This window comes from Drosophila albomicans, chromosome 2L (assembly GCF_009650485.2).
Source record: "Drosophila albomicans strain 15112-1751.03 chromosome 2L, ASM965048v2, whole genome shotgun sequence".
Lineage (NCBI taxonomy): Eukaryota > Metazoa > Arthropoda > Insecta > Diptera > Drosophilidae > Drosophila > Drosophila albomicans.
This window is the reverse complement of record NC_047628.2, coordinates 17,376,448-17,389,755: the sequence shown is the minus strand read 5'-3', so window position 1 is coordinate 17,389,755 and position 13,308 is coordinate 17,376,448. Positions and strand designations below refer to the sequence as shown.

The window sequence follows — 13,308 nt, the reverse complement described above, 5'->3', positions numbered from 1 at the left end:
TTAAGCATATAGTAAGAAGGTGGAGTACTCTGAATTAAGTAATTCAACTGATTCTTCTAATAATTAAAAACAATATTTAACGACTTTACTATGATCATAAGATAAACTTAAAAAATCTGCTGATTATGATGAAGAATGTTGACTATTTTGGCTTAAATTAGTCTAGCTTAAAGTTGACTTCCTCTGCATTAATGTTATCCGATTATATTTAATACTTAAACTAAATTTCCAATTTACAACATTCTAGCTAAAGTTATTTGCTAAATAATAATATTAACACTTATAAGTTGAACAAGGCAGAAGTTAGTCATTATAGAATCTTCGAAAATCTAAAAGATTAAGTATAAGAATACAAGACACTCTTCATAAAATTGACCAAACTTAAGAATAACTTTTCTTTTATAAATTTGTCCAACTCTTTTGAATACTTTAACTTAATTTCCAATCCGAATAATCTAACTAAAGTAGTAAGGTAAATAACAAACATTCTCATATGGGAACGCTACTACATAATAAATAATATTAACACTTACGCGTCGCATTGGCGTTGGATTGCAAATCATATTCTATAACATTATATATGCATAGCCTGGTCAATTGAAATGAAATTGGATTCTGTCCAGGCAGCGGCAGCGGCAGCAGAATGGAATATCGTTGGTTATCGAATAAAGCCGAGGCCAAAAGAGTGAGTGTGAATCGGGGCTGGCCGCGTCGTGCCAGTTGAATGACACAAATTTTTATTGCCTTTCAACGTAGCTGCGTCGTTGATACGGAGTAAATTAATGTAATGTGGCAAACGAGCAGCTTCTACCCAATAAAATCACGCAAGCTGACCAGTCAGACAGCCCCAACCAGCCAGGCAGGCAGGCAACCAGGCAGGCAATTGAGGCAAAGGCGAGGCCAACCGTGAGGCAAACAGGTGAGTAGCAACTTCATGGCACGACAATGTCTGCACTATGCAATAGACTATATATATATCGTAGAGGTAAGCGAACGGATCATGGGACGTGACGGAACCCCAGACAATAATGCACAATAATTATATAATGGAGCTATTACCCGAGAGTTGCAGCAGGCTTCAAAATTGGCTACGATGTGTATAAGCCTATAAACCACTGACACAAACATTCACTTGCTTGATGGGCTTTCGATTCGCCAAACGCATTGAATTATGTGTGTGTAGAGATGCCTATATGGTCTCCTATATGAAATGGCAGCTGGGAGCTGGGGAATTGGGTGGAAGAGACTCTGGCTGCTGGTGAACAAGCTACCCAAAAACTGTCACAGCAAATATTTCAAGCCAGCCGTTGCCGCCGCCGCTGCCGCCGCCGTTCGGGTTACGAGAATGCGCCGGAATCAGTCAGACGTAGCTTGAGAGCGTCCTTCAACCCGCTCACACACACACACACACACACACACATGGAAAAGGGCAAGGCCCAAGCACGCTAGGCTGGTTACGAAGCGAGTCGAAGGGCCTCGATACACTAAAGCTATTTTAACAAGGGCTTGATGCCCAGGACCAGGACCAGAATCAGGACCAAAAGCACAGGCACAGCACACAAAAATTTTAAGACAACAACAACAGCAATAACAAAACAAGCAGAAGAAAAAAGAGAGAGAAGAAAGAAGAACAAAAAAAAGGGTGAATACAAAAAAGAGCAGGCTCCATTTACGCTTGCTTAGTTCCTTTTAGTATAAAGTTTAAGCTTAATCCAGCATAAAATCAACTGGTAAATTTTTTATGTCGACTGCGCACAGCCGAAAAAAGGCTGCAAGATTAAAGAGTTAAGCGCTAAAACCCGAACCCGAACCCAAACACACAAAACCTACATGCATGCATACATCGAATACCCAAACTCAAGCCCTACATTGCTAGTCCAAAGCCCTAAAAAGAAGAATAAAATGTAAAATAAAGCTCACACGGCGTGTCAGAAACTATTCACATTGATTATCGTTATGACAACAGCAGCAGCAGCAACAGCAACAGCAGCATTGTGAGAGAGATGAGCCTTCTTTAGAAGGCGTGGCCTAAGCCATAAACCAGTTATGATGAGGACGACACATTCCACGTGCCGCAGTCGAAAGAGCTTACGATTACGCGTGCAGCTCTATATATGACTCTCTATATAAACATATAGGTATGTATGTATGTGTGTGTGTGCGTGTGTACTATAAATAATAATGGCATACGCTGCTATATGGGCATTGTGCATGGGCAGCCATACAGCGAGCCAGGTGCCTTTTGCCTTTTCCAAAAACGGAAACACGTCTGTCGGCCATTTTGTTTGCAATTTGAAATCAAACCGGAAGTGTTAAAATATGCAGCATGGCTGACACTGTCTATGCAATTGTTGCTGTTGTTGTTGTTCGAATTGATATCATTTCATTTCATTGTTGTTATTGTTGTTGTTGTTGTTGTTGTTGTTGTTGGCAATTGCAAAGTGTTGACAACCAGACTTTTTCAGTCATATTTAGCAAAGTAAAAGTCACAACGATTTTCGAGATACATATGCAAAACATTTTATAGCATTTTGCAACACTTGTTAGTTCTTTTACACAGCAGTTCCCAATTGCTGCTCTCATGTTTTATGCTTGACTGCACTTTTACAGCTGGCGTCATTATTTTCCAGGGCTGCACAAAAAGTAGAAACCATAAATCATTTCTCTATTGATATGTAAACCATATATCATAATAATGGTATTGCTAAATGTTGTGCAATTGAGGTGAAGAATTGATAAATATATTTCGGAGAATTTTTTAGATGAAATATGGTATTTTTTTTATACTAGAATACTTTTGTATAACCTTTACAACTACGTTTTCTTTCGATCCATTTACTTTTAATAAACTATCCCTACGATTATTAACTCTAGCTAGCATTATCCACAGCAAATCTTTCGCACTATTTTCAAGTTCCAACAAAACTGTGCCGGATACATTGGTCAGTCAGTTAGTTCACATGAATTATTCTCTCTGATTCCGTTGAATGTCATCAATCGTTTTCAGTATCCCTTACAATGCCATTTACTAACAATCTTCCAACCAACCGCATCCCTCCGATGAGTTCAGTTCAGTTCAGCTCTGCTCTGTATTGACCATTCTTGTTGTCTTGTTGTCGTCGTCTCTCGTCTCTCGTCTCTCGTCTCTTGCCTATTGGCTCCAACACAAGTAAATATAATTCCATTGCGTTGCTTTCAGGCGCATCGTAAAAACACTTTCGACTTGGGTGTACATTGATCTATGCAGCTGCTCTGTTGCTCTCTCCTGCTGTTGCTGCTGCTGCTGCAGAGGCGCCAAAAAGTTTGTCCTGACATCATTTTGCTTTTGCTTTTGCCTTTTTGCCATTATAAACTGATTTATTGGTTCATTTCCCAGTGCCTCAGTCGAGTGGAGTAAGTGCAACCAACAGCCGAAGCCAAAGTGACCTCTCAGTCATGGGTTAAAGTTGTTGCCACGCAGTACTTGCTGGCCACCTTTCTTCCCTTTTTATTTTTTGGGACTATGGTGTGAACGAAAGATGTTGGATACTCTAAATTGGATTTGCCATTGGCCCCGTGATGACGATGATGATGATGCATACGACAAGTGACTTCTATTTGCTTCTCTTGGTTTAAATGTGCGAGGCGAGGCACCTAAAAACATTCAATGCAGCTAAAACTTTAAGCTGATAGCAAATCTTTCAATAATTAATATTGTACTCACACACAGAAGACTCATAAATAAGCACGCACAGTGCAGGTAAAGGCAACTGGTAAACTTTTTCCTTTGCTTAAACACACACACACACACACAGACAGTCACTTCTCTTTGCGCACAGACAGAGTACGTGTTCATTTCCGGCTATAGCATTTACCGTGCATATCCTGCCAACACTGAAAGCAGCAGCAAAAGCGAACGAACCTAGCATCCTTTGCCCAGCGCATTGTTGGATTTGTAATTGTTGTCATGGTTGTTGTTGTTGTTGCTGTTGCTTTTATTATCGTCGTTGTTGTTGCCTAAGCTGTGTGCCAGCGTCGATACAACAAGCTTTCAGATTTAATTTTAATTAGGTGCTATTGAATTTATAAATTTTTCAACTGCTGTCGCTCGTCGCTCGACGCTGGCGCTCGTAAAACTTTTACACCATCGAAAGTTTTCTATTCGTCGGCGAGTTCTGGTTTCTGGGTTCTGGCATTGGGGTTTACAATTTTGGCTTGGGGTTTTTAGCTTCAGCACACAAGCAAGCCATAATCATAGCCTGTTGCCTGACACTAATAACAATAATCGCAAATTATATTTTCATGAATTTTCAACTCGTAATTACTAATATTTTCTATATAGTATTTTTGGCGCCGCCATTCGATGGCGCATAATTAAAATTTGTTGTCCAGCGGGAGCTGTGGACGGGCAACCGGGAAGACTATAATGAGTGAGCACTGAGAGTGAGTGAATCAGAGAGAGAGAGAGAGAGAGAGAGTGAGGGAAAGAGGTACTGTGTACCGGTGAGTACAATGAATAACAATGTACATTAATTTTGTTTATTAATTGTATATTTGCGTAGGCTGCATATTAAAATGTTTGCTAATCGATACGAGGCCCACTTCAAAACAGATTATTTATATTTCATTGATTCGCTCGCAATGGGAAAACTAATCAATTTTCATGCATAATTTTTGTGTTGCTGCAAAAGTGACACTTAATTTCTTTATGGAAATGAAGCACTACATTCATAAAGTCAACGCATCTGTAGTGTTATTAAGTGCTAGATGAATTGTCAAACAACTATTGTCTAGGATTGGCCACATATAGAAGTTATGTCCATTTCTTTTATTCACCTTCATATTGAATTTTGAAATTGCTAACACAATGGAATTTAAGAGTCAGTTGCAATTTAAAACGTGCCTTTTAAACCAATCTAAAGATTAAATTATTCAATTCAGTGAAGTCAAAAAGCTTTTTAAAATTTTCTATTTGGTTTTGACAGAAAAGTATAAAAGTTGGCATCTATCAAAGTAAATTTTAAGTAAACTAAACAATTTTAAAATACTTTCTTAAACTCTTCACAATTATAGGGCGATAATTCTAAAACAAAATATGAGAAAGCAATGCTTTTTATTTTTGTTTTTAGTTTATAACACTTTCCCGATCCCTTCAGTTGGAACTCAATCGTCTGAAGAAACTGCAAGATTAATAAATCTACGCTTGTTGGTTGATTGTACGGATCAAGTTTACGAGTCCAAAAACATTGTGCACTCCAATTTCTGGGTGTTGGTAAACTATATACAAGCAAGTCACGGTGATTTAAGATGTTCCACTAATGTTACCTACACTACGCATGCAGATTATCGTTATCTGAACAATGTTGGACCTTTGGTGGAACGTTGGCGATCGCCAATTAGTTTAGCACTCTATGCACCCGACTTGGATTTTATGGACACACTGAAGAGCATTCTATGGCTAAGACAGTGTGATTCACAACAGAAACTAATAAAAGAATTGGTTAGTTTTCACATTTACTTCGATTTAAATGAAATACCAAAGAAAATACCAAAGGCACGATCATTGTTGAAATGGAAAATAAATTGTAGAGAACTTCCTCCATTTGATAAGTTGCTCAAACGTGATCTCTACAGACTGAGCAAAGGATTAGAATATCCCGTGAATGTAGGACGCAATATAGCCATAGATGCGGCTTTAACACATTTTGTGTTGGCTTCTGACATCGAACTTTATCCCTCGCCTGGACTGGCCCAAGGATTTCTACAAATGCTTGAAAATAATCATACTCTATTAAAGTCTGAGACACGGATTGTTTATCCCCTAAAGATCTTCGAGGTGCAGCAAACATCTGCTATGCCGAGTACAAAATACGAATTGCAAAATTTACTTGCCAAGGGTTCTGCTCAATCCTTTCATTTAACAATTTGCCCCTCGTGTCACAGTGGACCTCGCTTATCCGAATGGATAAACTCCAAAAACGCTTCTAATAATATAAAAGTCTTTCATGTGACCAAATGGAAACCTTACTATAAATATTGGGAGCCAATATGCATTGGAACAAAGAACGATCCACACTACTATGAGCGTTTGACTTGGGAGGGAATGTGGGATAAATGGACTCAGATTTATACGCTATGTTTGTTGGACTACGAGTTCCACACTCTGGACAATGCGTTTTTGGTACATAAACCGGGTATTAAAAAGGATACAGTACATGAAGAACGTTTGCAAAAGTCTTTTCGAACCTATAAATTATTGATGCGAGATATTATTCTTGAGTTGGTCGAGAAATATAGTTGGCATCGAAATTGTGCCGTATAATTAAATAAAAGTGATTTATAACTATACTTAATAACCATTAAAGTATGCTTTCGTTTTATACCTTTCCATTTTCAGTAGACATCAACAAATAATAATTCAAATACAAAATTATTCCTTCAATTGCAGTTATTTTATGAAGATGTGATAAAGATTTTCAACATGAAAATCATTTAAAAAAGCTTTGAAATGCTCCTTTTCAGAGAGAGGGAGAGTGATTATTTTTTTGTATATGCATTTCGGATGCATCATGTTATCATATTTATGTGTGCATTTTTAACAACAATTAGAACCACATAAAATATTGTAAAATATGAACTGCAAACCTAAATAAATATTTATTATTTACACTCTTGTGTTTTATGATGTGCTGTGGAAAGAGATTTAAGTGCACCATGGGTGATTGCCACGCCCCTTCAGTCTGTGTAAACAATTTATTTGTGTTGGCGGCATAGAGTCATTGGCATAATTGAATATCAATTCATTGCAAATTCGTGCCATGGGCGGATTACGAGGCGCATGTTAGGAATGCATTCTATATAGACGTGCCCATCGCTTTTACCCTTTCAGCCCATTCAGCCAATTCTCCACATCGACCTCAAATTATGGATATAATTGTGGTGTGTGCAGTGGAAAAGAGAGAGAGAGAGAGAGAGAGAAGTTGGGAAGTTGCAACAGGAGATGCTGCAATATTTATAACATAAATTATTAGCATACAAAATGCAATTGATGCCCTCTAGTGATTAATTAAAATGTTTCACAGCACATATAAATTCATATTGTTTATTGCAATATATATGAAATATACATATATGAACACGAGAGAGAGCAAAAGCTGTGGATAATATGACCAATAATTTGGCGGAGGTCAAGCGCCATTTTTGTGGTCCACTGCACAATAAAAACGAGACCGAGACCGAGAACCCAACAAACTCAAACCCAAAACCCAAAAATGAAATTCAACCAGACAGGCGACCCAGTTTAAGGACCATCACAATGACATGGCAACTTGGCGAAACAAAGTGAGACGAAAAGTTTTTGCAAGAGACAAATGACCCTTAAAGTTAAAACTAACAGTGACTAAATGGAGACAAGAGCCAACAAAAAAATCATTTTTTTTCTATGTATGTGTGTGTGTGAGCTCATCCTCAGGCAGAAGAAGCAGAGCAACAGCAGGTCCATCAGTAGCAAGAACATGAAATCCTTTAATTGCTGCCGCCAGTAGCCAAGCAACCGAAGCTTCCATTTGTCTTTCAGTCAACTGCTGACGTTGGGCGACTCGCAACTGAAACTAGGAATATTGGATTTGGAATGATGTAGAGGAGGCAAATTCTTTTACTAAGTGCTATGCTGTGGGTGGGCGAAAGGCCCAGGCGAAAGTATTCCAGTATTTGAGGTCCAGATGCTGGCCGCGTGAAATTGCAAAACTGTTTCACCTGAATGCATGTAGGCCCTGGCCCTCTGTATATACTAGTTAGCAGTAGTGCTTCCAGATGGCACCCAGAGTACAGCTGGGGCTTCTAAACAACAAGGAAACCATAATACAATGGCAAACATAAAGCAAAAATATTCGAGTTGAATTTCAACGAAGTTGCTACACTTTTTCCATGCAAAACTTTAAATAATAAAAACAAGTGCTAGACTAGTTTAATAAAAGCTTAAGATAAAGTTAAAAAAAAAAAAAAAAACATTTATTTAATTATAAAATTAAAGCTTGACCAAAACATCAACGAGGCTTTAATACCCCAAATACTCTAACGAAAAAAGGGTACAATAACTACACACACACACACACTCACACAAAGTGCAGAAGAATAGAATGGAAATTCAAACAAAAGCCAAATACAAAAACAAAAACAACAACGACAGAGAGCAAGTGAGGAAAAAACTTTAAACAATGGGCTGAAGCAGACGTCAAAGTGAGCGATTGTTGGACCGTGTCATGGGGCATCAATGGTAACGAAGTGGATGCTCGACCAGGGCAAATTCCCAAATGCTTTTGCCACACCACGTCACACACACAAAAATGAGCAATAGAAAAAGTTCAATGCAGCGCAAAAAATACAACAAAAAAATATAAGAAAGAACAACTCCTTTTAGGATTATAAAATATGCTTGCAAATGGCAATTGCATTGAATAATCCTGAACCAGCAACAGGAAGCATAATTTTGATTTGATGTCAAGTAAACTGAGGTAAAAAAAAGAGACAAAATAAGAAAATACAAATCTGGTGCTTCATCAATTTTCAATTTGACTATGCAAAGAACGTGACGCTTGCTTTACACAAGAAGAAGCGTCCATTGAAGACGCATTTAAAAAGGAAATGTTTTGAGGCCCAAATGAATGAATGAAGTGAAAGGCGCGAGCTGGAAGTGCATGAATAGCTATGGCAAACATCGAGCTAAATCAAAAGGCAACTCTATCTCTCTCTCTAGAATCTTAGAGACAGCTGCAGCTTCATGCCAAGCATCTTAAGAAATTCTAATTTTGATGTCAAACAGCGATTAAAAGAAACGAGATTACCTCTTGCATATTGCATGAGATGCATTTTCTTCTGTTTGCTAAGCTCCTACTTACGAGTATGCAAAAGACCGTGTGTGTGTGTTCGTGTGTTGGCTCATTTGCACTTTGACGCGTCATTGCCTGGATATATATAACAAGTAAAAAGACAAAAAAAAATGCATAGTGTGCTGTGTCAGGCAGGTGCAACTGATGTCAATGATGACGTTAACAAGTCCAATAACTGCTATGCACCATTTTGCATCCCCATCGATGCAAATAAGAAGCGAATGACACAACCGAAAAGCGACAAATCTGTTCGACAAACAGGACAGACAGATTGACAGACAGACAGATAGAGAGACAGACAGTTGGATAGAGGGGATTCAATGTTCTAACTGACTATTTGTCCGAGTGACATAAGCACTCAGCGCATAGGTGCAGATTAGTGAGAGAGCCGCTTTTGGCCAACCGCAATATAGAAAAGCCGCACACGCAAAAATCTGTTAAAATTTCATCATCATCGTCATCGAGCGGGGCTGGGAGACAAACTGCGACCAGGCAGCGACCACGGCAATAAGCGCTTAAAAAAGCTAATGGAACGTACTGCAATGACTGCCCAATGCAACACATACATACACACACACACACACACACACACACACTCATAAGAGTACCAGTCGCAATAGGAGCCTGCCCCCTGGCCCCTCTTCCGCAAAGCCAAAAACCGCCCACTCATGCACTCTCCACGTACAATTTCCGGTTGAACACATTTTGTGGTCGGGCGCAAATGCATTTATATTTGAGCAGCAACACCAGCAATAGCAATAACAACAACAACAGCAACAACTAGAGTAACAAAAACAACAAGAGCAAGCGATATAGAAACAGAAACAGACGCTTTGCACAAAGCTTAAGCCATTTCATTTTTGGTTCGTTGGCGCTTGTAGCATTTGCTATTTTGCACTGTTCCACACAATTTTTATGACCACATCGCCAATGTATGTGTGTGTGTGTGTGTGCTTGGGGGCGTGTGAGAGGTCGGCAGGAGGTCTACCACAGTACGCTCATATTTCTTAGACCTCATATAAACACTCACAAAAACTAATAGAAAGCCAAGCAAGCCAAATAAACATTGACTGTGAAAACAAAATAACAAAAATTATCAAAGCATAGAGCGAGAGGAATGTTGAAAACTTTTACACTTGCCTTTGCCCCTGAAACAATAAATAATTGAGAAAATTTATTAAATAATAGGAACAATAAATATTTGCATCGCATTCTACGAAGTGCATACTTTAAAATCCCAAACGCTATTTAATGCTAATTGCTCAGCAATAAAAATGAACAAAAAATATTTGCAGCATTTTGGAAAAAAACTGTTGAGTTGCAAAATGCAAATTACGTTTTAGTTTTTATAGATTGAAAACAGAATAAATTGTAGAAATATTTATGCACAAACAAATTTAACATATTTGCTAAGCAAAATAAATAAACATTTCAAACAATTCTCCAAATAGCAGCCGAGTTTTTTCCGCTTCCTAACAGTCACTTTTCCATCAAAGGATGTCCTTGCAGAGATTCTCTGGCTCTAGCGGCAGCAGCACTTTGAAGAATCGTGCCTAGCGTATCTTTTAGCAGAATTACTTTAGAGTATAAGCAGCAGATGTATACTATATACATATATACTTTATGGTCTTCTGACGCGACTGTTCGAGAGAGAGTTGCAAGTTCATTTGTAATTTATTAAACACAGCTATAAACAAATCGAAAGCGAGTGCCCGCAATGGCCGCATGAATTTCGATTTAAGCCTCCACGTCGCTTCAGATGGGGGCAACACAGCAAATGGCCAAATGGCTTGGCGAGAGTCACTAAGTCAGTGTTTGGTTGTATTGTTGCTTTCAGATAGCTTTCTGCAATGCCAATGGAATTGTGGCGCGTATTTGTGGGTTGCAAGCACGCACTGCGACCGTCCCTCCGCCCTTTGGGTATAAGAAGGGAGAGAGAGATGGGGGACGGACTACACATACACATAAATAGCATGCGGCAGGCTGCTGTGCTTCCAATGGACACTAGGCTAATTTACTTCCCATACATATGAACCAAACAAAACCCGAACATCTACACACACACACACACACACACACACACACAAGCATACAAATACATAACGGGCGGGAGTGATTTTCTGTGTCATTTGGTTGTAATCGTGTCTGTAGTTTGTTACTTATTACTATGTGAGTGTGCCAAATGACTGTCTCTACATGTGTGTATGTGTGTGTGTGTGTGTGAGTGTTGCGTGTGTTTGTGTTGTGTGCGTGTGCATTTGCAGTTTGACTTGTCTTAATGGTCATGTTAAACAAATGTTTATCAAGCCATGCAGCTGCTGCTGCAACTGCAACGCCTCCATAATCTTCCTGTCCGATGCCCATTAGTCATTTTGGCCAGTTGTTGTTGTAATATAGCATTAGCCACTCTACTACAACTACAACTACACTGCTAGCCAGCTACTATAAAATGAGTAATGCTAAATGAAATATGCATAAGCTCCATACTGAAACTAAGCTAAGGTTAAGGTTAAGCGGTTTGTCAAATGTGAAAGGGCAGTGAGGCAACGGCAGAAAGACCACAGAAGAAGGACCACACACAACAAGCAGCTCTAACTTAAGCAAAACAACAACACAACCACATGCTGCAGCTGAAATATTAGACAAATTTCTTATACACAAAGATAACAGCACGCAGCTAGCAAATATATGTACATTCATGTATGGCATACGTATATAATTCTCCCACACACAAGCACACACACGCACACGAATACATAACGAGAGCAGTGGAAGTCGAGTGTGTCATAACCTTTAATTAGCCAAATAGGCACCGTTTACTCTAAGTATAATTATTTATATGTGTTGTACAACATATGAACACATTAAAAAATAAGCTTTATTAATTATTAAATTGCATTTTCGTGTCACATAAATTCAATTAACAAACTCTTCAGTTTTAAGAGAGCACCTTAACAAGCACTTTGCCATTAATTAAGAGAGTCCCATGATTGAAAGCATTAAGAAACAGACGGCGACCCTTTGCACTCTCTTAAAATAGAAAGATACATACATATTTATACTTTTTACTTTAGATTCCTTATTGCCCTTTGTCCGCCAAATTAATAACTTCGCAGCCTTTGTCTCTTTTTGGCTGCTGATCTTCGCCAGCAGCGCTGCCGAATTCCTTCATACCCACTTCTTTGTACTAAGGACGTCTCGCTCTTACTTAATGGTACAAATGGCAATATGCAGACAGTCCTTCTACACTGCTAATGCATTGCGCATTATGCATTTTATGAAAATTTAAGCAAACCGAACGACGTAATTTCTCTTTAATAATAATAATAATTGCTGTCAATTCATATAATAAATGAAAGTACTTACATTGCTTTCACTTCTTGCTGTTCTGCAAGCGCCAAAATGTGTGACATCTAATTCCGTTATTCTGTCACACAAGCACACAAAAAAAGTTGACGCGCTGAAAAAATTTGTGCAAAATGAAAAGTTCACTTGGTTTTGCATTTGTGTTTTCATGTATTTAGATATGCAAAATTGTTTTATTGTACATGCATTGTGTAAAATACAATAATTCAATTGCAAGAATTTAATATAATTACACACACGCACAAGCACACGCAAGCATGGTCTAATTTTCACTTGTCCTGCTTGTGTACTTGTGTTAGTTATTGCTGCTGCTGCCCCGTAGCATAAGTAAGAAACACAACGAACACATTTTGCATAAACACATTTTCACACCCGACCCGCACTTGCTCATTTACATTTAACAAACGCGAAACACTTGCACTTTACCAGCAGCAATAACAATTCGAATAATTATTGCAATTTACGGAACGACACTTGTCAATATGACAACCGAACACGACGATGCGATCACCATAACTGCCGAAAAAAATCTATCGCAAAAATTCCGATAAATAATAGACAAGACAGAAATATACCAAAGTGCAAAAATACCTCATGTATCGTCTATCGACTTTGCAGCGGGCTAGCTGATCAAATGACAGTGTATGTGCGTTGTGCATATGCACTTTAATATTGTGGACAAACAGAAGCTAAATGCTACGAAAAAGCACCACCCATCGCGTAAAAGAAACGATTGTCTGTCTGTCTGAAGCTTCCTGGCTGCTGTTGCTGCTTCAGTTGAAAGGCAAAATTAACAATATGCAAAATTCATGTTAAAATATCGGAAAAATATATTTCTTTCCTGCGCAAGCAATCCTTTCCACATCCATTCGCTTTGGTAGTCCTTTTTATTTGGCTGCCTGCGCGTTTTTTCTTTTTTTTTTCTGGCAGGAAGGAGAGAAAAAGTATGAAGAAAGCACAGTAAAGTTTCACATGCGGAAGGATTGGGATGTGTGTGTGCGAGCGTATGTGTGTGTGTGCGGCGTTGGCGGCGCTTTCATATGCTCCATGCCAAGCAATAAAAATGTAACTTCTC

At 38.6% G+C, this 13,308-nt stretch overlaps 1 protein-coding gene and 1 long non-coding RNA gene across 2 annotated transcripts in view; one reads left to right on the top strand and one right to left on the bottom strand.

Moving 5' to 3' along the window:
- Positions 1–12,735, bottom strand: part of LOC127565122 (uncharacterized) — a 216,065-nt gene extending 203,330 nt beyond the window's left edge. The window contains exon 1 of the long non-coding RNA XR_007954510.1: positions 12,234–12,735. This is a non-coding gene — a long non-coding RNA (uncharacterized LOC127565122). The remainder of the gene's footprint in view (positions 1–12,233) is intronic.
- LOC117565995 (beta-1,4-glucuronyltransferase 1) lies at positions 4,966–6,337 on the top strand. The gene is made up of 2 exons (XM_034245414.2): positions 4,966–5,251; positions 5,322–6,337. The coding sequence occupies exon 2, from the start codon at positions 5,411–5,413 to the stop codon at positions 6,299–6,301; it is 891 nt and encodes a 296-aa protein (XP_034101305.1). The 5' UTR covers positions 4,966–5,251; positions 5,322–5,410; the 3' UTR covers positions 6,302–6,337.
- Positions 12,736–13,308: the final 573 nt, after the last annotated feature.